At 35.5% G+C, this 25,317-nt stretch overlaps 1 protein-coding gene across 5 annotated transcripts in view; it reads left to right on the top strand.

Annotated features, from left to right (window-relative positions):
* Positions 1-25,317, top strand: part of SCAF8 (SR-related CTD associated factor 8) — a 152,797-nt gene that overhangs the window by 37,316 nt on the left and 90,164 nt on the right. For 2 of the 5 annotated variants that reach the window (XM_054280314.1, XM_054280312.1), the window contains exons 10-20: positions 2,322-2,453; positions 2,579-2,691; positions 3,176-3,369; positions 5,544-5,644; positions 7,262-7,375; positions 8,012-8,168; positions 9,314-9,444; positions 10,418-10,562; positions 11,078-11,158; positions 11,744-11,965; positions 12,594-14,310. In XM_054280314.1, the coding sequence (XP_054136289.1) occupies positions 2,322-2,453; positions 2,579-2,691; positions 3,176-3,369; positions 5,544-5,644; positions 7,262-7,375; positions 8,012-8,168; positions 9,314-9,444; positions 10,418-10,562; positions 11,078-11,158; positions 11,744-11,965; positions 12,594-14,296 (3,093 nt within the window). In that variant the 3' untranslated portion in view covers positions 14,297-14,310. Of the gene's footprint in view, positions 1-2,321; positions 2,454-2,578; positions 2,692-3,175; positions 3,370-5,543; positions 5,645-7,261; positions 7,376-8,011; positions 8,169-9,313; positions 9,445-10,417; positions 10,563-11,077; positions 11,159-11,743; positions 11,966-12,593; positions 16,430-25,317 lie in introns of those variants that run through there. The other 3 variants (XM_054280315.1, XM_054280316.1, XM_054280311.1) reach the window with 2 other exon arrangements.

Raw genomic sequence — 25,317 nt, 5'->3', positions numbered from 1 at the left:
TTGATGAAATAATTCTGTTGAAGAATCTGAGCTAAAGTATAGTCATGTATTTCCTGAGAAATTATTCATTAAGAACTGGTGCTTGAGATAACCCAAGGTTCCTATTAACTAAATGAATTGTGTCCTCTCTATGCTGACATAACTTGACTTATTTCTGCTGAGATTAGTCCTCTGTACTTAAATGTTCTTTTTCCCCTCCTGATCCTATTAAAAAAAAAAGAATCAAACCAAAGCAGACAAAAATATTTTGTCTTGATCCTGACCAGGTATGAAGTGGACTTCCTGTGGAGTATTTGGATATAGTTTGACAGGAAAATAGAAATCTCAGATTGAAAGAAAAGACAAGGGGTCACAAACTTAACAAACATCTGTTGGAGACTTTAGTTCAATCTGTGCAAAGGCCAAGTCATAGAACCATTGAGTAGTCAGGGTGGGAAGGGATCTTAAGATCATCCAGTCCAGCTGTCAACCATGACTGCCACTGAACCACTAAACCACATCACCCAGCCCAGATCAAGATACCTCTTGAACTCCACCAGGGATGGTGACCCCACCACCTCCCTGAACAATCTATTCCTCTGCCTGAGCCAAGGGGCTCAGCTTTCAATCAAGAATGCCATTTAAGCTTTGAATTTCTGACTTTATTAATAGAATTTTTACTAAATACTGTTTCTTTACTGCTTTATTTTACTGATTTGTTTTCATTTCTCATTTAAGTGTAGTAAATGGAAAAGAGTATACAGTATAGCTACAGACTAAATAGTTTTGGGTCTTGGTGGATATCTGGCTGTTTCTGTTTCTAAACACTAAAAACGCTGTAAAGGAATAAAGAGAGGTATGATTTGTTTGAGGAGCTTTTGATATGTCATATCAAAAAGTGTCTGTCTAATTTGAAAATAAAAACACTGAATGCCTACCTTGTTGTAAAATCAGCAAAATCAAAGTTTACAATATATTTATGGGTAGAACGTTTACTTGACTCTCCCCTTACTATTTAATTTTCTATTACAAGACCTGATGAATTTTCCCTTCAGATCCAGTCGTCTTGTCTAGTCAGTATGGAGAGAAAGGATTTTTTTTTCACTTTGATAACAGCTAAAAGATACAAACTGCTGCTGAAACTAGTTTGTAGTGACTGCAGTATGTTATGGGTAATATTTTCTTGATTTCCATGTGTAAATTTCATTGAGAAAGATGAAAGGGAAAGAGAAGGAAAGATAAAGCACAAAACAAAATTATTAGGCATCTGATGAGGAGCAGAGGGAAAGGGAGGAGAGGACAGAAGATAAAAACAGAAGGAGCAACAAGAATTGTAGCCATTGATACCAAGAAACAGATGGTTGAAGAATAATTAAATATAAGGAAAATGAGACAAAACATTCTGTCAGAAGGCAAATAAATTAACTGAATTATAGTAGAATATTTTTTACAAACTTGTTATAAGATGTTTAAAAAATATAAACATAAAATTGTTACTACTAATCATTCTGCTAACTTCCTGTCATTCTCTGGGCAGATAGAACATGAAGGATTTGTTTAATTAAAAGTTAAAATATAGCGAGGATCACTGAAATGTTTACCTGCAGTAATGGATTATAGATTTTAAATTGCTTTTCAAAACTGTTCTCATATGATTTCTGAATATTTTAATTGCATTTTTTCTAGTTCTTGAATTATTTGTACCTTAGAGATATTTTTTCCAAATCTGTACTTTCAGGCAATGCACAGGCTGTTACAGCTTTTTCTCTAGCAAATCATCAACACCTTGAATATTCCACATTCATTAATTTTGGTGGTTGTTTCAAAACTGCTTATTTTGTTAGATCTCTTGAAATTGCCATGTTGACACAAATGGCACAGCTTCCTCTGTTATTTTTCAGTAATTGATTGTCTGAAATCATTCACTGTAAAAAAGTTCAGGCAAGTGTAAGTTTTTTAACTAGTTCAATTAGTATTGCAAATATTTTTATTATGTTAGTATCGACATTTATTAATGCATATGCATGGGGGGACAAGTGGGTGTCTTTCAGGGTCACTGTACACATGGGTATGTTTGTCCTGTGAATTTCTGTTTTGAAGCAGTAAATTGTGTACTCTGTGTGTACTGTAGTTTTGTTATTTAGCAAATAGATACTAATCTTTTGTAATCAGAAATATTAATTATTTCAAAGTTTTGTGTTTAAGGATGATAGCATAAAGAAGAAATAGAATGGATTGATTTCCAGTTCAGCATTCATATTAATGAGAAATGGGAATGTTTTCATATAGTATTACAGTTGTAATTGAAGGGGCTTTATGGTATATTATTAACTGTTATTTAGGCAAGTCCTGAGGAGAATCAAGAAGGAAATTTTGGTTCAGAGCACTCTGCATCGCCATCACAAGGGAGTAGTCAGCAGCAGTTTTTAGAAGTGGAAGCAAATGTAGATGATTCCATGGATATTCAACAACAGGTAAAATTATTTAAAATTTTATTACAGAAATTGAAAAGAAAACACAAACTAATACGATTCCAAGTCATATGTGTTGTGAGTAAATTTATTAAGTGTTACTGAACATCTTTTATGTCTGATCTCAGGACATGGATATAGATGAAGGTCAAGATATTGCTGAAGAAGAGATTTTTGAACAAGAAGAAAAGAAATCAGCTGTTCGTTCAAGATCAAGAACTCGTTCAAGATCTCGTTCAAGGTTTTGTAATTACCTTGCATTAAGTAAAGGAAGTTTTTCTGAAAAAAATTTGCAATTTGTGATTGTCAGTATTAATTCTGTATTTTCCAAAATTATCATAAGCAGTTTTTGGCAAAAAAAGATATGTTCGTTAAATATTTGTGGATTAGATGCAAACTTTTGGTATGACAGTTCATTTACCACGTGTGTGATTTAACTGAAATTTTTTAAGGCCTATTCAGGTTACAGAAATAGCTAACACTAGCCAGCTGGACAGGCTTTCTGTGCCAGAGAATTAGGTACTGTAGATACAGAACATTTTGAATGCGTTTTGTTTTAAGGTGTATATTCTGTTCCTCACCCAAATGGCATTAAATTTATTTCCTGAAGTAGTTTTAGTCAATATAATGGAAATATCTGTGTAGTGCCTAAAGTTTATAGTTAAAAGATGACTAAATCAGAGTATTTTTTTTAACTCAGCATACTAAAATTAAGTATTTTGTAGGTCACCAAGAAAACGAAGGTCTAGATCACGGTCTGGTTCTCGTAAGCGGAAACACAGAAAACGTTCGCGCTCGAGATCCAGAGAAAGGAAGAGAAAGTCATCTCGGTCATACTCCAGTGAAAGAAGGGCTCGGGAAAGGGAAAAGGAACGTCAGAAAAAGGGATTGCCTCCGATACGGTCAAAAACACTCAGTGGTATGTAGTACCTGTGTAGTGCTTTAATAATGTGGGATTAAGTGGAAAAAAGACTTTCTTTTCATTGACAGAACAAGAATTATCTTGACTATTTATATATTTATAAGTTTAATTTCTGATGTTTCTTGCAGCTTAGGTACATCATGTCATCTTAGACAAGAACAAGTGTCATGCTCTTCTACTGGTGTTTTTAGTCACACTTGCACAACTGATTATGCTTCAAAACAGAGAGCAGCAAGGGCTGTCTCTTAAGTTACAATCTTTTCTCTTTAATGCTGTCTTTAACTTGACATTTGAACATGTCCAGCAGTTGGTCTGAAAATTGTTAAAATGTTAAAGTGTGTGGTGCACACTTCAGACACTTTGATGGAAATCTTAGAGGCCCGGGTTTTAAGACGTTAACATTGTTTTTTAAATAGATTTTCAGAGGAATGTAGCACCAAAGCAGGTGGAATTTGCTAGTGTAAGACGGACCATAATGGTAGTATCTTAAGGAAGTATTCAAAAATCAAGTGGATTTCAGCCTCTGCAGAGTGCTGCTGTGTATTGCATTCATTTCCACAGAGAATTTACATACTGAAAAAAAAAAGAAGGTAGTAAGGAAAAAAATAACTTCCTCCACCCGGTTGCTTAAATCAAAGGAAATGTATTTTGAGAGTTTAGTTTTGTTCAGATAGGTTATAAACTGTTTCTGATATAGTTTTGCATTTATCTTGTGTATTAGAGCTATATGGTTTATCTGACAAGAAAGCAGCTCACAACTCATTTTTGTAAAGGAAAGAATGTTCTGTTCTCTTCACATTAATATTTTATATCATTCCAAGGTGACTTTAAACAGTTCCGATGCACTTTTTTTCCCTCTTCTTTGGTTTTTCACATGAAAAGAGACGAATTGGTTTTATGGTATAGATTTCTCCCAGAAGTCTACAAGGCAGGGAGCTATAATCAAAATGGTTGGAGCTGAGAGACAGAGATGTTAAGGTGCCTAACAAACAGCAGCAGCATTTGAGGTCCTGTGAAATTTAAAGGAGACATTAAATAGGCTAAGTGAAGTGTGGAAACTTTGGGGGGAGGTAAGCGATTAAATAAACAAGTAATTCACCTGACAAGTGTTCTACTTCATGAAATTTGTTCAGTGACAGTCGCTATTACTTGTTGAGATCTAAAGAATTGTTTCCTAGAGCTTAACACCATGAGATATAAAAGGGATATCTACAAGCATGTGAGGGACAAGTTTTGTCCAAGAGAAATCTTACAGCTGGTCATTTTCACCACCGTAGAGTAGAGTCAGTTGAAAATGTCAGTCGACAGAATGCACAGCTCTGTTTTCCATTTTGGTGCACCAGGATTGGTACAGGAAGGAGATGTGATGTATCAAGGTAATGATGAAGAAAGAATGTTTCCTTCATAAAGGATAGGGCAAACCAAGAAATCCAAGCTGCACATATAGATTGGGCAGTATTTGGAAGACAGAGGAATTGGAACCATGTACATATGGCAGAAGGAAGTCTTAGCTCATGTCAGCGAGTGTTTGTGTTTGGTGAGGATGATGGGTGGACATTTGGAAGGCAGGGATCTGGGCTTGTGGTGGAATTTACAAGAATCAGAAGTATCATGCATGTCTTCAGCCTGATTTGTCTCAGATAAATTTCTTTTCAGGTTTTTGCCCATAGTAAATCAATAGTATTGTTGCTATTTTCAGGTGAAAATGCAGTGCATAATACTGCTGTATTAAGTTCCATCTGTAAGACACTTTTAGCCAGTTAGAACTTAGTCTTACTTTGTTAAAATTGACGTGAATCCTAAAGGCATGGGGTTTTTAATGGAAATTAGAAGAGAAATGTTTTGGTTTATTTCTAGAAGTAATTTATAATTCAGTTTGCCCTAAGTGCTAATCTACAGAATTTTACAGTTTTATTTCTGTGAAAACAACTATTTTGTTTAAAAGAATATGAAACAAGAAGAAGAAATGCTTGTGGTGAATATGTTTGATGTTGTTTAACCCTTTATCATTTTTGTTAATGTACTTTCTATATAGTAAGTAATAGATTTACCATTCTTGGGTTTTTAGCAGTGATTCCTGGGTAGTTTCAAAATCTTTTACATTCATGCTATAGAATATTTCAGAAGCTAACATTCAATATTTTGATTGATGTGAATGTGTCTCTTGACAGTTTGCAGTACTACTCTTTGGGTAGGTCAAGTAGACAAGAAGGCTACACAGCAAGATTTAACAAACTTGTTTGAAGAATTTGGACAAATAGAGTCAATTAATGTAAGTAAGCATGTTGCTATTTCAGAAATGTTAGACTAGAAACTTAAGCATGCTTATGTCTCTGAATTCTTTACAGCTGCTTAAACTTGTATTTAGGAGACTTTTCTATCACAGTTAAAAATTGTGGCCATGATATTTGGCACCTGGTTTTGATCTGCTCTGTTTTGAAGCACTAAAGACCACACTCCAAGGTAAAAAGGCTCTTTCTAAGCTCTAGCACTTTATGCAGTTTTTAAACTAGAGTTTAACCAAAAAGTTGTGGTTGTTCTGGTTTAGTGATGTGTCATGGAGCAGGTATCAGTTTTCCTTGGCCTAAGGACACCTACAGATGTGTATCCACATTGTTCTTGGTTACTTTCCTTACAGAGGATTCCTTAAGTTGAATCCTTCTCGATAAAACATTTAGAAGAAATTGTACTGTAAACAAACGTTTATTCTAAAATGTGGCAATTAAAAAGATGCTAATAATTTGGACATACAATTCTCATTACTTAGAGTAATTTAGAGTCAGGTGTTTAGAGTAGTACCTCAGTTGCCTATAATTCAGCTTCAAAAGGAAGTATTTTTCTCCTAAAACAGCACATCTGCATGAGAGAAATCTGGGTTTTCCTCTAGCTTCAGCAGTTTAAAATGCTTCTTGTGCAATTTCATCATTTCAGATGAAACTTTTACTGTTTTTCTATCATGTTAGTATATTCAAATATGTAATTAATAAGGAATACTTTTTTGTGACTTTACAGAATCTTCTAAAAAGTTTCACAAGGGACAAAACTAGCCCCCTAGCCAGACATTTAAGCCTCATTTTGATTTGCAGGGGCTATCAATTAAGGAAAGAAATGTAACAGCTATACATATGTCCCAGTGCTTGTTATATTTCAAAGGCAAACCATATTGTAGACAGTTCATCCTACGCATTCCACAAACTTAAGTACCTAGAATAACAATATATATCTTAATGCAATTCTTAGAAAATATGTTTACAATCTGTCATCTTACATGTTTGTTATGTTACTAGTGCATTTAAACAGTGTAACAGCACACCAAGATTTTGACTAAAACAGTTGTAAGCAATTGTCATACATGATAATTCAGCTAGCATAAGCTTGCAAGGGTTATATGCTATGACATGCAATAAATAAAACATGCTATACTTACATAAATGCAGTAAAACGTTAAAAAAAATCACATTCAGGAATGAGGAGTCTACCCTTTAAAAATGCAATATACTTTTAATCACTATTTTGCTCCTCTGTGAGAGGTTATTGCTCAGCTTACAGAGAATCTGGAGCTTAAGAAGAGGTAGCAAACTTTGCTTTTCTGATGTTGTCATAATGTAGCTCCCAATCTGCTCCCTGTTCAAATTTTTCCTGTCATTTATAACACTCATTCTTCAGCTTGCTGCTGCTTCTTGAATTGTTGTAACTGAAGTAGCCTGCCAGTATCACTGTTAAGTTTTCTCTAGGCCCAAACTTGTTAATATGGCCAATTAAGGTAACAGTTGCTTACAGTGTAAGCCTTTCTTTCTATAGTATTATATACAATACTATAGAAATGCTATATACATAATCTGAAGTACTGATTTTCCTGCTTTTTAAAACCACTGCTGTTTTTCCATAGATGATTCCCCCAAGAGGATGTGCTTATGTCTGTATGGTACACAGACAAGATGCATATCGTGCTCTTCAGAAACTTAGTTCTGGGTCATATAAAATTGGATCTAAAATTATTAAGGTAAGGTGATTTCAATCTTAAGGATCCTGTCCATTTCAAACACAGTACAATTCTACTATGATGGTTTGTCTTTTAGCAGCTGTTCACTCAAATGTACAATGTGGAGAAGAAGAAGGAAGCAGTGAGGTGTAAACTGCTTTTTCGCTGTGTAAAATGCAGCTTTTAACAGGCAATATAAAAGGTAGAAAAATGACTTGATCTTTAGGAAACACCTGGACCATAGTTTATGTACATACAGAATAAGTCCTCTACCTAACAGTTTGAGTCACTTAATAATTAATTTTATAGTAGTCTTAGAGATAAGTATTTTGTTAAACGCTATAGGGATTTCTTCTACCTGGTTGATACTTTAGGGTAAGTCCTTGAAATGCTGTATTTTTAATTTCCCCATATATATGTTAGGATTAATGTAGAACAAATTTAAGCTTTCTGTTGTAATTAATCATACATGTACGTGTTGTAGAGGCCAAGTAAACTTCTTGCAGGTTCATTTAAAATCCAAACGTTGTTAAAACTTGCAATTAATAGACGCTGAGGATTGATGTGCAGTGACAGAAACTTGAAGGAAATAATCTGAAATATTCTGTTCCCAGGTTATCTGATTTACCAGACTATCTGATTGGGTTTTATTTTCAGATCGCTTGGGCTTTGAATAAAGGTGTGAAAACAGAATACAAGCAATTCTGGGATGTGGATCTGGGAGTTTCCTATATTCCGTGGGAAAAAGTGAAATTGGATGATTTGGAGGGCTTTGCTGAAGGTGGCATGATTGATCAGGAAACAGTAAATACAGGTACAAACATTAATAATTCTGATAGACAGTGTGTTTAATTTGGTAATTGCAAATTCTCAGAAATATTATTTTTTAGGAAATACATAGTCTTTTTTCATTTGCTTAGATTTTTCTAGCTCTTTCTTTACAATATAAATGGCACTGTAATAATGAAATCTAGATTTTATTTTTAGATTAATCAACTAATTTTGGATTTAGTTGATTGTCATGACAATGAAGAACTGGTGACAGAAGATAATTAGTTTAGGCCAGTTAATAAAGGTTAGCATATTTTAAGAGGTTTGAACTTCTTGTGCACTGATATGTGAAATATCAATTTGTGTAGAAATTGTTATCTGCTTGTGATTAGGAAAGTCTTGTATTCTGGTAAAAGAATTAAGTTGAAATTAGAACTTGTCCTGATAGGTACAGCTTAGCAGAACCTTATGGTATTTTTTTCATAAAGTCAGAGAGACAGGAAAATAAGTTGTGTTAGCCCTTAATCTGAAACCCAGTTGAATAGTTTGTTAGGTTTATGAAAGATTTACTTGTATTGTAATTTCTTGAAACAGATTATACTGAAATAAACAGTAGATTAAGACTTTCACTACAGTGACAGTGAATCTTCAGGTCAAAATACAATCTTGCTTTGAATGAAAATTGAGTATGAATGACAAAAATTAAAACATGTAACATTACTGAAATCCATTCACTGTGTTACACTTAAAGTACAAAATTCTTGGAGAAGTGACAGATGGAAGAAATGGAGGTTGTGGTGAGGTTTTTTTGACATCAGGATTCTTTCTCATTGTACACTTGCCAAGTGGTAATATACATATATTGGCTACAGGACTTTTTAGAAAACAGGAGCATACTCTATATTGCAAATTGTTAACAGAATGATTGGTAAAAAAAGTTGGCAAGTTTTGAAAAATCAGTTTGTATACAGGCAAAATTAAACAGCATTGCAGGTAGATAAAGATGTTTTTTTCTTTCAAATACACAGTAATAAATAATTGCACTTGTTCTTTTCAAAAATAAGTTTGAGGGCTATTTGTAATGAATCTGTGTAGATACTAGATTCAAATTTATTGTTTAAGAAGGAAGACATCTAAACAAAAATAACACATTAATTATTTTTTTATAATAAAATACATCATTTTAAGAGTGGGAAACAGCCAGAAGCTCAGAAGCTGCTAAAGAAAGTACTCAAACGACGCAGAGTGCTACAGTGGATAAGAGTACCGTGATTACAACACAGACAGAAGCTTACACACAACCAGTCACTATGCTGCAGGTTGGTATTGTCTGAGTTTGCAAAAGCCCCACAGAACTGGTGGGCAGACTTCTTATTCAATACAGGTAAACTTTAACGCTGAGGTTAAGTGATAAAATATTTTTGATTTTAGTCCTGCATCCATTAGTGTTCAATTCTGAAATATTATAGAATTGTTTCCATCCATAATGTTTAGTTTCATGTGGTTGCTTAATGAGTTTTGTACTTATGTTATTAGTGCTTTATCTTTCTAAATGTATATAGACATTTCCAGTTGTTGAACTGACATAAAATCATATGAATGTTAATATATTTGCATTTACTTGAATTGAATTTTGGGCTTTTTCTTTTTGCAAAAACTGTCTTCAGTCTTCCTATCTCAGCCGTCTCCTAATGTACACTGAGATCAGTATATGTTTAAATATACATATATATATTACATTTATACTGCTTCTAATTACATCTTTGTAAATATGATGCACTGTAACACAATGCATAGCTCAAACAGAAATTCAGGAAATAATAAATAATTTTCAAGATTTCATCAGGATTATTAGCTTTATAATTACGCACACTAAACTTAATTTTCCAGTACTGTTCTAAAATACCTAAGTTTTTCTAGACACTAGAATCACTGTTTTCAAAGTGCCCCTAAATTGCTACACTATTTATATTTTTCTTCCTTTTCTCTCTCTGCATTGCTGCATTCACCCCTCTGCAATACATTTTTATTCTTGAATAGACATAATGTTAGACTGTATTTTTGGCTATGTGAGAATGAAGTAAAGATAAAATAGGATTCTTCCAGTGTCCTTGTTTGTTCATAGTGTACCATTTCAGAATGCAATCTAATTCTTCTGTGTTTGAAATATATACAAAGCCTTTGGAACATTTAATGCTTGATGTCAATTGCAGTTAGATCAGTTTATCCCTTTTAATGTCCTTGAATACTGTTAAATATTGAAGCTGCTTGTTTTTCTTTCCATGAAAAAAGATTCCAGTAGCTCCAGCTGTGCCTGCTGTTAGCTTGGTTCCACCTGCGTTTCCTGTCACAATGTCTGTCCCTCCTCCTGGTTATAGCCCAATTCCTCCTCCACCCTTCTTGAGAGCAAGTTTCAACCCTTCACAGCCACCTCCAGGTAAGTCAGTAAAAATGAAATGCAGTGTGTAATGAGCATAGGCAGTTAGTGTGCCTCTGCGTACATCAAGGTTTTCTGTCAGCTACTGGTCACTGTCTCAGTGAGTTGGCCTTTGACTCCTAAATTATATACTAGATTAAAATTACTTTTATCTAACTTGGTATTATTTTTACCAGTGTATTCTATTGAGAATAAGAATCACAGCTTTCTACATTTGTGAAAAATTAAAATTTAAAAGTACTTAAAATCAATCTCCTTCCTTTTGGAAGGTTTGAAACTCTTGATTTTCTTCTTTGGATACTATTGGTAGATATCACTTAATGATGCACCTGCAGATCATCTGTAGTGAAGATGGGGTTGTTTTTGAAAACAATAACCATGTTGCCTCTTCCTATTAATATGTTGTTTGCCAGTGTACAGTGGCACAACTTTTTGGGATAAATAATGTAGACAGTCTTTTACTGCAAAAGTTTATTTGCTTTTCATGTAATCATTTGTCATTTTTTTCCATGTAGGTTATATGCCTCCTCCAGTTCCACCTGTTGTCCCACCACCTGTTGTCCCACCACCTGTTGTCCCACCAGTTGTTCCAACACGTAAGTTTGATTGCTGTAACAATTGTTTGTGTGTGATGAAAAGTTTACTTTGTTTATATACTCCTTGTTATTTAATCAAAAGCAAGTTAATTCTGTGTAATGGGAAATGGCAACACAGAAGTTGTTTAGCTGGTTTAAGCAGGCATTGAAAAAAGACTTACAGAACTTATAACATAGACTGAAAAATTATACCTAACATGGAGTTAAGTTGCAAATTGTTAATTATTTGTTTGCATAGTTCAATATTTGGACCTTTCTAACACATGTAGCTATTACTGGAATTACTTGGTCTTAGTGAATAATATATAATAATTTATTTTAGCTTTGCATTCTAACTGTATTCATTTAACATTTAAAGATATGTCAGAGTACTGATTGCTTAGGTTTGCCTGGAGCTCATGATCTCTAGGAAAAAACCCTAAATATTACATTGCTGATTGAGGATAAGAAATTTATTATCAAAAAATGTACCAGTGAGGGTAATTAATTTCACTTCTTCTGATTTATCAGCCTGACTTCTACCAAACTAAATTTGAAGGTTTCACTATATGATTACTGTGATATATTTCTGTTATATCTCTACAGCTTTAGTACAGCCTCCATTACCAATTGCACAAGAGACGATGAAGGATGTTCCTTTTACTGGCCTTGTTCTACCAGTTGGCACAGTTACTAGCAATCTAGCTACTCCAACATTATCTGCTGGAAGTGTTTTTAATCCCCTGCCAATCAACAAACCAGAATCAGATGACAAAGGACCACATCTTACAGACCTTCAGATTTCTTCCAGTGAAAACAATAGATCTGGTAAGAAATGTTTTCATTATATGATATGATCTGGTACAGAAAGCATCATAGTCAGAGATTTTTGCAAATCATAGTCCATTGAGCTAGTAACTACAGAATAGGAAGTTTTGTGTTGGGTAGGGTGTCATTCTGAATTTAATTTGGAGAAGTGGTGAGAACCATCTTTGTCATCACCTGATCAGTGTCTTCTAGCAGCTTGTGCTTAAGTATGTTTTTCTCATAGTCTCAAGAAGTAAAGCTGAATCTGGGAACTCATCAGAGAACTTCTTAGAAATGCAGTTTCATTACACACGTAGCAATGGAAAGGAGCAGGAGAGTGTAGGATAGTATAACATCTATAGAACTTCATCAAAGATTTTAATAGTTTATTGCATAAATTGGGTGATGGCTTTGGGATTTGTTAATTTTAGCTACTATACAGTCTTTATTCTGCAGAGACATTAATTTCTGTGGCATAATGTCTATGTATCACCAATGTGTTTGAAATAATATATATTACCTATAGAAACTAGGACACACCTTGTCAGCAGTATCATCACTGCATGCGTTACCTGAACATGGATTAAATCGCATTTTGTGTTAACACTGATATTTTTTGTTAATTGTTTTTCTTGTCACTGCATTTCAGTGCAAAGTGATGTCTCGAGTACCTCTGGACTTGTTGGAGGAGTGCAGCCACCCAGTGTCTCAAGCAATTCTGGGCTTACTGGAGAAGGGCCCCCATCCACTGTCTCAAGTAGCTCTGGGCTTGCAGGGGGAGTACAGCCACCCAGTGTTTCAAGCAGCTCTGGACTTGTAGGAGGAGTGCAACCACCAACTGTTTCCAGCAATTCTGGTCTTGCAGGAGGAATGCAGCTACCTGCTGTCTCCAGTAGCTCTTCTCTTGCTGGCGGGATTCAGCCAACTAACGCCTCAAGTAGCTCTGGACTTATGGCTGGAGTGCCACCACCAAATGTCTCAAGTAGCTCAGGGCTTCTAGCTGGAGTTCATCCACCTGGTGTCTCAAACAGCCCTGGCCTTCTGACAGGAATGCAGCCACCCAGTGTGTCCAGCAGCTCAGGAGTTCTGGCAGGAGTACAGCCACCGAGTGTTTCAAGCAACTCTGGGCTTCTCATAATGCCACCACCCAATGTTTCAACTAGTTCTGGACTTATGGGAGTGCCACCACCAAATATTCCAAGTAATTCTGGACTTCTGGCAATGCAGCATCCAGCTGCAGTTCCAAACATGCCTCATTTAAATATCAGTAATCAAAGAATGCCAGGAATGCCTCTTATAGATATCCGTCCAGGCCTAATGCCCCATTCGCCTGGACCAAGGTTTCCTTTAATGCAGCCAGGAATGCCACCACAGCGTGCTATTCCTCCTCCCGCAATCCTTGATCCATCTCTTCACCCACCACCGCCTCGAGGTCCTTTTCCTCCAGCAGATATTTTTAATCAAACAGAAAGACCTTTTGGAACACCAGGAAGACAAAATATCGATAACATTTCTAATCCAGAGAAAAGGCTACCTCTTGGAGGTGATAACATTCAACAGGAGGGGGACAGAGATTATCGCTTTCCTCCGGTGGAAAACCGAGATAATCTTAACAGACCATCTCCAGTGGATGTCAGAGATTCTGTTGGACGACCACCAGTTGATCCAAGAGAAGGTATAGGAAGGCCTCCAGTAGATGGAAGAGAACACTTTGCTAGACCACATATAGACATGAGAGAAAATTTTGGAAGACCAGGTATAGATAACCTTGGCCGAAGAGAGCATTTTGGTTTCAATTCAGACAAGCACTGGGGACAGAGAGGAGATTATGATGAAAGAGAGCACCACGCCTTCCCTATTTATGGTGGCCCTAAAGGCTTCCACGAAGACAGAGAGAGGTTTCGGCATGTAAACTATAGGTTTGATAGCAGAAGTGGTCCCAGTTGGAATAGAGGATTTGAACAAGATGCTCACAGAGATTTTGATGACCGCAGAAGACCCTGGGAAAGACAGAGGGATAGGGATGACAGAGATTTTAATTTCTGCAGAGAAATTAATGGAAACAGGTTTGGAAGAGACAGAATGTCAAACAACTGGATCCCGCCTCCACATCCAAGGGTTTTTGAATATTTTGATGGGGCCACTTCTCAACGCAAAGCTGATAATATGCCCCAGGTAAATGGTGAAAATACAGAGACAGAAAGTCAGCCACCAACTGCACATGTGCAGGATGATCCAGAACTTTATGAAAAACTGACATCTTCTGTCGAGATAAACAAAGAGAAGAGTGACACAGAAGCTGATATAGAGAGTGAACCAGTGGTAGAAAGCACAGAAACTGAGGGGACATAATCATCACTCAGTAGGTAAAAGATACCTTTTGTAAAGTTGTCATCTCTCTGTAATAGATAAATGGCTGACTGGACCGTAGCAGTTCACTTTTGTCTGCCAGAATTAAGTTAATCTGATGTTCATGTTCATCTTTCACTTAAATAACTGTACAACTGACTTGTATAGAACACTGTTCTTAATTTGAACATGGTAGGTAAACGATTTTTGCTTTTGGGTTTTTTTTTAATTTTATTTTATTTCTTTGGTAAAGCATAAACTTGCCCCCAATTGCTTTTAACTTCACAATGATAAATTAACAGCTTGTCAAACAAAGACTTCCTATGGAAGAAAATGGAATTTTTAGATACTACCCTTAGTTTGGCTATCAAAATTGTTATACTTGAAAACAGGTGCTGGTGTATCTTGTCCGTGTTTTTAGGCTGCTGCAGAATTTTAAAGTATAGATAAAGCTGTGATATTTTATGTTCCTACAATTCGGCAGAAAAAAAAAATGGCCCGTGTTACTTAAGGAGCATAACACAGAGATTAAAAGTGATTTTGTAAAATCTACACTATAGTCTCTGTTTTCTCTAAAGTAAGTGTTTGTGATTTGTTCCTCGTACTGCAGTGGGTTTAAAAAATGAAAAAGTACATTTTAATGTTGGGTGCATTTTGTTTTTAGATGCCAATAAAGCATATTTGTTTGATAACAGTGTTTTAGGTATTGTATTTTTTTTAAAAACCTGCAAGCTCTAAAAACTTGGAATCAGCTCTGATATATGCTTAGCCAGTTGTTGCAAAAGGTTTATATTACTTTTGTAAAACCAATGCAACAGTTACATGTGCAAGAAGCATATGGTTTTTACATCAAAGATCATGCAGTCATATTAGTTTATGTAAATAACATGTATGTAAATATCTGTGTAAACTGTTTGTAGATACCATTTTTTCTGTGTGTGCCTGTGTATGTGCAAGCACTCACAGAATACTGTAGGCACTTCAATAAAATTGAAATGAAACTAGGTTGTGAAAATTTGCTTTTCACCTTCTTTAGGTAGTAAGATAAAACTTATTTCACTGCAGTGCTGTCAAGCTTCTATTTATCTGCTCATGCTCATTGTTACAATGTTCTTACTGCTTCTAGAAGGTGGAATATATATACTGTAAGCATATGCAGTAGTATTCCAGCTTACTTTTTAAAATGCAGATATGCATGAAGCCAAAACTTAAATGAGTATTTGCATTTTTTATTTTGTAATATATTTGGTGTTCTGGATAGATAGTGTTAGTGTTTGAGTACTCCATGGTTAATTGATTTTAATGACTCAAAGCTCAGAAATGTTGCATTAAAAGTGAGCTGATGTTGGTCTAAAAACCCTACATGTTTTACAGAAATAAGAGTTGGGGGGTTGTGTTTTGATGGAATAACATTGAAGTTGAACCTCTTTTTAAACTGTTGAGATGAATTGGCTGCTTAGGTAAATTAGTAGTGCTATTGTCTCCTCTTTCACTTGCTTTGCTACTTGTGTATCCTTTCAATTGGAAAGGTTAAGCTGTAGGATGATGTCAGATTTTCAGTTTGTTCCATTTAAGTGCATTTCACCAACTTCTTTCAAAATAAGTTTTGTTAAAATTCTGTGTCTGAAAGCACCCTTTCACTCAGTTTTAAGAAAGTTGTTTTCCTCTTGCATAATAAGATAATAAGGGTAGATTCTCTTACATGAATGCCCCTTTCGTAAAAGAAACGTTTTTAGCTCAAATTAGACTTTTGATCTTTAACATTAAAGCATTAGCATGCAAGCTTTATTTCCCCTTCTGCTTTCCTCAAAGGGGTGAAAGTATGAAAACATCACATGAGTGTAAAGCATTAGCAAGCCTTTGAACTTAGAAGTAAGTTACTTGTGTGTGTAGTCCTCTTCCTCTGGATGGTGAGGTATTTTTCATGCTGTGTCATGGTTCAACTTTTCAGTTCCAGGGACTTCTATTCTGGATAGTAAACAGACAGCTTAATGAAGGTAACCCTTGGAAAGAGTGGACTTGAATGAATTATTATCTATTGTGCAAGTAGTAGTCATTAGGCATGCATTAAATAACCACTGCTTTGTAATGGACCTTGCTGATGTGTTTATTGCCAGAACGTGTCTTGGGAGTTGACATGAGCAGTGCTGGATGTAAATGTATTGTCACAGGCAGCCTCTGGCTCAAAGAGCTCTGATGCAGAGTCCGATGCTCAAAGAGCTCAACTGATGCTGCTGCACCAGCTACTTGTAGGGTTCTGGTCAGGAAAATTTGATTGTGTGAAAGCCCAAAAGCACAAAATAGCTCTAAGGATATTTTATGAACTTAAGGGGTTTTACTTCATTTTAATATGTTAGGTTTGAAAAGGCTTCAGTCATAGGCCACAGAAATAAATACTCAAAATCAAACACATATTGGCAGTAGCTTTACTTTTTAAACATTTTGTTATAAAGCTCCTGAAAACTAGAAGTTCATCTGTTGTTCTTCTAAACTGGGACTGGCAGTGTGCCAAGTTGTTCATAGTATGAAGATTTAGGTAAATTGCCAGGTGACAGTTGTTTAACAATTTGGTTGGTAGTGGTATAGAACAATGCATTTAATGAATCTATTATCTTTGTTAATATCTTTCAAACATTAATAAATTGGCTACTGTACATATGTGTTACACTATCAGTTTCTGAACACTGTTTTTTTGTAGAATAAAAGTTTGTTGTACAGTCTTCAGTTGCATTATGTTCACAGCTGGAACTGTTCTATTTCTTATTTAAATAATGTAGCATGCAGATATGTATTACCAAAATATAGCCTTATTTAGAAACTTGAAGGGACTTTATATAAATGAAACACTCTGGTTTCTTTATCTTGCCAGTAGGAAGTTTTAAATGTTTCAGAGCTGGAGTGAAGACTTTCCTTTTTTATTGTAGATTAAGCCATCATAAGCCAATGTGTGCACTGAAAGGAACTGTCCTGACACCCAGAGCAAATCTTTGATGTGATTCATGGGAGTGACTTTTAATTTTTGCTTTTGCAAAGGAGAGAGTGGGATTGGGGCAGAAAGCAGATGGGTCCCAGGCATTGGGGTAGCAGTTCTGGCTTATGCCGGTTTAAAGCTTGCTGTAGTGATGAAAGGTTGTGGGTTCCAGCAACTGAAGAAGCTGATGTATGATTCACATAAGTAACAGATACATTGAAAAATATTTCAGGTAGCTTTGCATGCAACACATTGTATTTAGGCATTCATATTTACTTGAAAACCATATGCATCCATAAGATGTTTGATGTATTTGCCCTTTTAAACAGGCTGTGGTTCTTTCACTGTAGAGCATTTGAGTAGAGCAGTATATCCATAAAGGTGAAATGTAGCCTTCATTTGCTATAAGGACATGATTCCTTTGCTGAAACCTTTTCCAGTGAAGTATTGGTATGCTTTTTTGTATGTGTGGTACTTCCTTTTGTTACAGACTCAGGGGAATATATTCACTTAGATTCCTTTGCTTCAGAAGAGCTCTAGAACATACCTAGAGCCACTTAAGTGATTTAAATGACTTTATGAAGTTAAGGAATTTTAGCCTGAGTAAGTCAAGATGGGAGTACTGTAATCAAACTTGTAGTGAGGCAGTCAGGCATTCCTTAAGCACAGTTGGAAAATGATAAAATAACTTACATATAGAAGGTGTTTATAAGATAAGCCAATTTATTACAGAAGTCTCTGAATATACAATTTGAGCAGTTTTGACCATGTACAAAGATATTTTCTGCTGGTCAAACTGAAAGTACTCTTGACTTTTTTTTCTAACTCACATCTTTGGGTAATTTGATTTGGAACTGATAAAAATGGATCCTAAATTTCATTCTGTGTCTTTTCAGTAATGGTGACTTTTTGTTGCTTGATAATAGGAGAGCTGAACAGTCAGAATCATCGAATGGTTTGGGTTGAAAGGGACCTTAAAGATCATGTAGTTCCAACTCCCATGCCATGGGCAGGGACACTGGACCAGGCTGTTAGAAACTGCATCCAACTTGTCCTTGACCATTTCCAGGGATGGGGCATCCATAACTTGTCTGGGCAACCTGTTCTAGTGCCTCACCACTCTCACAGTGAAGAATTTCTATCTAATATAAGTCTGCTGTACATCAGTTTAAAGCCATTGCCCCTTGTTCTTTGCTCTTGTAAAAAGTCATACCCCAGCTTTATAATTTTAAAACCTATTCAGAATATCAGGAGTCATCAAGAGGAACTGGAAAAAATTTTTGTTATTAATGCATGTTATTAAAGAACCTTTCCCTTTTTTGTTGTTGTTGATTCAGGTAATTAAAGGATCTTCCTTTCCCTATTGTGACATCTACTGCTGATTCTTTTGAATTTTGCAGTAGTCAGATTTTTCTTTCAACTTCCTTTCCACAAGTAGGCATTCACTGTGATGCCATTTACTGGTGTAGATGAGAGATTGTTTTAAAAGGCATAAAGGCAGGATGTTATTTTTTTCAATTTGAAGCTGTTTATTTGAATAAGAATGGCAAAAGTATCTTTCCTTAATTGTAACTAGTCTTACATTTTTCCTTGAAGGGCTGTCACAGTGATGTTAACTTATTTGGTACAAGTTCTTTGGGTGCACAACAAACATAATTCAATTAGTGTATGTACTTGATATTTCATAGTCAAGAAAAGCCAAGTAGAACTACTAAAAAGAAAATTCGTTACATCTCTTTGAGTAATAACTCGCATATAGGATCTGAAAAGTCATTCGTGTCAGTGATGAGAGTTTCTTAATAGGGTTTTTCTTGAAGTTGGTAAGCTGTAAAATTATATTTGCCGTTATTATTTTATTCCTATCTTGCAAGAACTTGATGAAAAAGGGTTGTCTCATTGAATATCCTACTCTTAATATCTTTTAGATGGTCTGCTACCAAAGATTAGAGGAGGCAATTCTAGCAGTCTAAGTACTCTTACAAATGAAGAGGATCTTAAGATGTATTATACAGTTACAGATGAACGTGTTTTCTCTCTCCAAGAGTTTGAAGTGCACATTTCAGCACTTGCATACTAACAGTGATATTAGTTGTATCACTAGTTTACTAATCTTATTCTGTACTCTGTCATTTTTCTTTTAAAGCTAAGTCACTAGCCCTAATTTTAAATTTTCTTATCTAATATCTAATGAAATCATACTAAAGCCCTCAGACAAAGGACTATTTTGTGCTTTGCAAAAAACGGTATGGTCAGAGAGCACTGTAACTGGTAAATAGGCTAGTTGAAATATTTTTAATGTTTTAATGCTACAAAATTCCTCTTGAATGATTTTCTGTATGCATATCTGTCTCATAATGGATATGTGTTCACATTAGTGTGTGTTAAGGTTTCTGTTGAAATGCAGAAGAACAAATTCTTTAAAGCAGATGACTTGATATGTTTCTCAGACACTTCACAGGTAACTTCACAGCCATATCGATTTGCATACCAGAACGTTACAATTGTGTGCAAGCCAGTGCAAGAAACCCTTACCAGATGAGTAGGTGAAGTGTGTTAAATGGATCTAGAATTGTTAACTCAGATGTAGGTCAGTAGCATTCATTTAAGCCATAGTTGCAGGGACTTTGGATCTGAATGTCACTTCCACACTAAATAGAGATCATATTGTAAGCAAAGTAGCTTTTTCTTGACAACAGCAGGAATTAAGTAGAAATAAAGTGTATTCAGTGTATAAAGTTCTTTCTAAAAATGCACTCACCTTCATCTAACCAATGAAAGCTCTGTCACTGCCACCTCAGTTGATCAAGGGAAAAAATATTTTGGATTTATGCTGTTTCTGAGGTAATCACATCTCATTCAGCAATGCAGTGAAATGCAGTTTTAAGTGTGCCTTAAGTTTGTCCTTTTGAAAAGGACACCTATTTCAAACTTCAGACAAAAATGTAGAGAAAATCAATAAATTTTTTGTCTGTAGAATTTGAAATGTAATTTTGGGTTCACTGATTTTTTTCCAGAAAATCTTTGTCATTTCATTTGTGCAAATACATAAACAGAAAGTGTACACTCAACTTCAGAAATGTTTACTGAAAGTTGTGCTAGTTTGTCCAGTTCATTTTCATTTTTTTCCACATGCTTGCATTACATTATGTTGTCAAGTGGTTCTATCACAGAATTCCTCTTACAGTAAGTTAGAAATACCTTTGAATTATGTCATTCAGTTGCACAACTGAGATATTAAAATCTAGGAAACCATAAGTCTTTATCTTGAATGTCATGGATCTTTTGTGCAGTATGACTACCAATGCAGGTAATTCACTGTTGAGGACCCTAGTGGTAAAGCTGTCTGTGTTTAAAAGTAAAATACAGACAGCAAATTTAAATGCTTGCTGATTGTTTTGGGATTTTTGCTATTTATTAAAAGCAAAATAATGGCATCTCAAATTCCATGTTGATTAGAAAACATTGTATTAAAACTATGAACTTGGAGGGCTGAAGTTCTATGAATTGATAAAATGAGGCATCCATTATTTTTGTTAGAATGTAAAACTTTGAAGTGATTAGGATAAAATGTTATTTTTACAAAATATTGAAGTGTAATTTTTAAGTTTTGTGTGCATACTGCTTGTAGTTTCTGTCGGTACACTTCATACGTGCTTTGTTCCTGTAATCCTTATTTCATGATCAGGAGCACTGTGGAAAACAGGAAAGTGGAATGGAGTATCATATTCTAGCAGTCACTGAAAATACTGTACAGAGTGGATCTATATGTAAACCACTGGACAGATAATGGTTTTTCAGCAGCAATAGCTTGTTAGCCCAATTTGAAATGAGAAAAAATACAGTTAGAAAGCATGAATGAACCTTTTTATTTTTTTTAGATTCAGCAGACAGAAATTAATGTGTGCATTCTGATCAAATATTTACTAATTAACAAGCAAGCAAGCATCCAAAGATTTTAGGTACTCCTGAGCATTTTTCTTAGTATTGCTCATACCTCAATTAAAAATGAACACCTCCTCACCCTGTCCAAACCACAAAAGCCCCCCCCAAAACTCAGGTAGGTGTAAATATTTGTAAGCTTACAAGGTTCTTGGAAGTACAACTTGACACAGATGTTAATATACCTGTTTGGGTATCTTTAAATAGTAAATACTTTAGAACCCAGCCAAAAGCATGATGAAGAACTATATGACTTGCAGGGCATGTGCTAAACTGAAGTTTTGGTGTAAAATCCAAGATTATTTTATTCCTTGTTTGTGTTATCCTAGTCCAAATACTGCCCTTGTTCAGGGTTCCACTCTGAATGCTGATTAGAGGATGTTCTGATTAATGCCTGTGTAACCTGTTCAATAGGTAATACATTCTAGGTATTGCATCACTGTGATACAGACACTAGTGAGAAGTTAGGAGTGATGCTGTTTAAGGCAAAGCTATCACAGAAAAAAAAGGAGAAGATTATCAAATTGTGTGAATCACCAATCTCAAACATCACTACTGAGGAATGTCTCAATGAGTAGAGATAATTACTGATGGCTTGTAATTACCTCAGTAGCTATAAGGGTGCATTTCACAATAGTATCTCAGTTTGACAAGTGCTGGCTGCAGCATTTCTTGCATTCTGCTAGCTGCAGAAAACATTTTCTTGATTAAAGTTGTTACATTCTTTCATGTTATTGGTAGGGAACTTAAAATAATGCTGCTTTAGTCAAAACCACTATGTGTTATACAGCCTCACTTGTTTACCAGTGGGACATGACTGTTTAATTAGGTCCAGGATTTCGAACTCTCTTGGGTCTCAGTTTCTTTTTCAGGGGCCTTTAGAAGAGCAGGTGATAGAAGATTATATGGTTCTAATTTCCTTGATTTTTCTACTGCTTTTAACACAGAGGCTTCTAGGGGATAACTTTTTTCCCTTTCAGATTCTCTTTCCTGTGCAAGTATTTATGAGCAGGCAACCCTAGTAAAGATTTTATTGGGATTCTAAGAGTATGATGAAATAGAATGTATAAAATATTTGCAAGCACTATACTTGTCTAGTGCTGTGCTAGGAAATTCATAGAGTTCATAGAGAAAGAAAGCAAGCAAATTAAAGCTTCTTAAATGCGTTGGTCTTATCTTCTGGCTCTCCCAAAACAATTGTACTTTCTAAGTAGATCTTTTCACTGTAGCACGTAGAGCGTCCCTTTAATACATGGTCACTGTTCTTTGTTCAAAATCCATTATGTCCTCCAGCTTTCTTTTCTTCATCTGCATACTGCTTTTTTTTGAAAGCTTATGTTTTATTTAAATAGCATTATTTTTCCTCAAAGGATTTTAAAAAATGAATGCACTAGGTTAATAAAGTTTTCTTATTTCATTTTAGAATGTGTTGCTTAACTCTCCTCAATAAATTTCCTTCTCCATGAAAAGTTCTTATATTTCTGTATTAATCAGAATAGAAGTAATGAATGACATGTAAAAAAAAAAAGAGAGAAATAAAAATTTTATTCAAAATTACATATATTTGTCATGATAGTCTGGTTCTAGCATGTTCAAGAATTTAACTAAAATGGCATTTTCCACACATCCTAGCAGATTATCCTGTCTCTAATATGCAACTTGAAAAATTGTGCACAAGCTAGAGCAGTCTCAGGAGCTATCCCATGCAACTTGTACATAGTAGTGAATACCAAGATCTTGTATTTTCCTTTTCCATTCCTCTCCTTGTCCCTAGATATTCTAATTATTCTTACTCAGAGTGAAGAAATTTAAGCAACCAACAGATTGGCTATGAAAGCTACGAAGAATTTCACTTTTCCACCTTGGAGAATTAATTTGTTCTAAATGTCTCTCATCTTGATACATTAAAGTAGACAAACATAAGTCCAAAAGGAACAAATTGTAAAGGCAATTCTGTAAATATTTCTAGCATTTTTAGGGTTAAAAAGCCTGCTAAAGAACTGGAAAGATTGTAATTAATGGGCTGTTTTACTTATTAATTACATTTTCTTTGTGACCCTTCTCAAGAAATTTCATTATTCTTTTGTCTCACTTTTTTTTTTTTCCAAAACTGGGTCCTATTAAGCATCCTAGAATGCAGCTTTGAAATTACACATCTTGTCTTACAGTAACACTCTAACATTGACTTGAGCTACATACCCCAAAACACACAAGACATTTAATTTATTATTGTGGAACTATCAGTGTACATTTATAAATCCATCTTACAGAAGCTTATGGAAACCTTAGCTGGAGAATTTACAGTCTACGCTGTGGAAGGAAACACAGACTTCAGTATTCACTCTTCCTTTTGCCATGCATTCTACACTTAAGTTCTTCCTACAGCTGACACAGATTTGTTTTGACTTCCATCTTTGTTGTGTCAAAGGAGTCAGAGTTAGACATGGGAGTATTCACATACAGATTTAACCGCACATCATCTCTGAAAATCAGTTGAATATTTAAAAATTAAATATTTAGTTGGTATTCTACATCTAGCTTGCTATGAAACATTTGGTTGGTTACACCAGATTTTTTACGCTATTTGGTGTCTTATTTATTTAAAGTAAAGCGAAACATAGTATTGTTGCATATATAAGAAAGGTTCAGTCTTGGTGGTGGTTGATTTTGCTATGAGAGAAGACCAGGTTCCCAGTGTTATTCTATAGAAAATTATGTGCTGGAGAGCTGTGAAAGGAAAACCTTAAGTACCCTGACACTTGGCTAGAAAAATACCAACCACAACCTTTTATCTCAGGCTGTGAGGTAGCAAAGGGAGTGCAAATATGTCCAGGCAAACTGCTGTGTTTTGCCAGGTGCACAGGCTTGAGAGTGGAATGTTGTTGAGCCATACAGACACAAGGCTCCTGCTCATCCTGGGATTGTCTTTTCTACCTGAGCCACAACAGTGGTATTACTACAGCGGTCTTTTTGTACTGAACTTTGTCACATGTTTAATATTTACAAATAGGAGAAGTATTTAAATTTAGTATGCTTTTCAAGATAATAATTACTGCCAAATCAGGTTTGTGAACCAGGGGCTCTACTTGAAGGGAACCCAGTTACGAGCAAGAAAGATGATAAAATCACCGTGGGTGCTTGTTTGGATTGTTCTGGAGCAGAATTGTATCTGAAGATACTATAGGCAGGTGGTTCCTACTTCAAAGTCTCATTTTCTGGGAAAAAGCCAAAAGTTAATTCTGAAACTTTTTGTGGTTCTGACTTTCCAAAATACTCTCAGTAGGCTGATACCTCAAATACACCTTACATGTGAATGGGTTTTCCCATTCCTCATGTAATCTTGACCATGCTAAGTAGCAGCCAGCACAAACGTACTACATCTCATGATCATCACTGCTCCTAACAAGGATGTTCTTGGGTCTCTTTCTATGCCCTCTTGAATCCTTCAGATGCCATTGTTAGCCGTTTCTAAAGACATTGAAAGAGGAAATTTAGTGTTTTTCTTTAGGAACAAAACCTCTAGTGGAGTCATGCAATACTTCCCCCAATTTTTATTTTCACCCTGATTTCTTTGGCAAAAGCACTTCACAGTGAGCATTTCAAAGCTGCTTATTATATTATGGTTTCCAGTGTCTTCAGTCTGAAAGTGAAGTTTTGATGCATTTTGAAGGAACATTTTCTATGTACTCTTACTATTCCTCTATATTTTTCCTGCCTACATGGAGCAGTGGTGTCTAGCCAGCCACTGCAGCCTATTTCCTCACCTTTTTAAGAGAGGAAGTCCAATGTGTCCCCAAAACATGCTGACACTTTCTGCAAAGGGCATTTTCTCAAGCTGTGTGCAGCAAGAGGAGCATGCAAAAAGAATAAGCCTGCCTTTCCAGGACACCTTATCCAGTTTTTGAACCCTTCTTTGCAACAAGTGTCTGGACTTAGGAAGACAAGAATAGCAGCTGGATGAGTTTCTCCCCTGGTTATTTATCATCTGTACTGATGCTCAGGGGCCTTACATGAATTGCAGGGTCAGCAGCTGGTTGTGCCTTTTGTGAAGGGTGGCCACTTCTGCTGTGTTTGTTCTGAGCACCTGAAATACCAAGCAGAGCCCTGAACTCTG

This window comes from Melozone crissalis, unplaced genomic scaffold (genome assembly GCF_028551555.1).
Source record: "Melozone crissalis strain CALT ecotype California unplaced genomic scaffold, PUWL_Pcris_2 ptg000027l_1, whole genome shotgun sequence".
In the NCBI taxonomy this organism is placed as follows: domain Eukaryota; kingdom Metazoa; phylum Chordata; class Aves; order Passeriformes; family Passerellidae; genus Melozone; species Melozone crissalis.
This window is presented reverse-complemented; position numbering and strand designations above follow the sequence as displayed.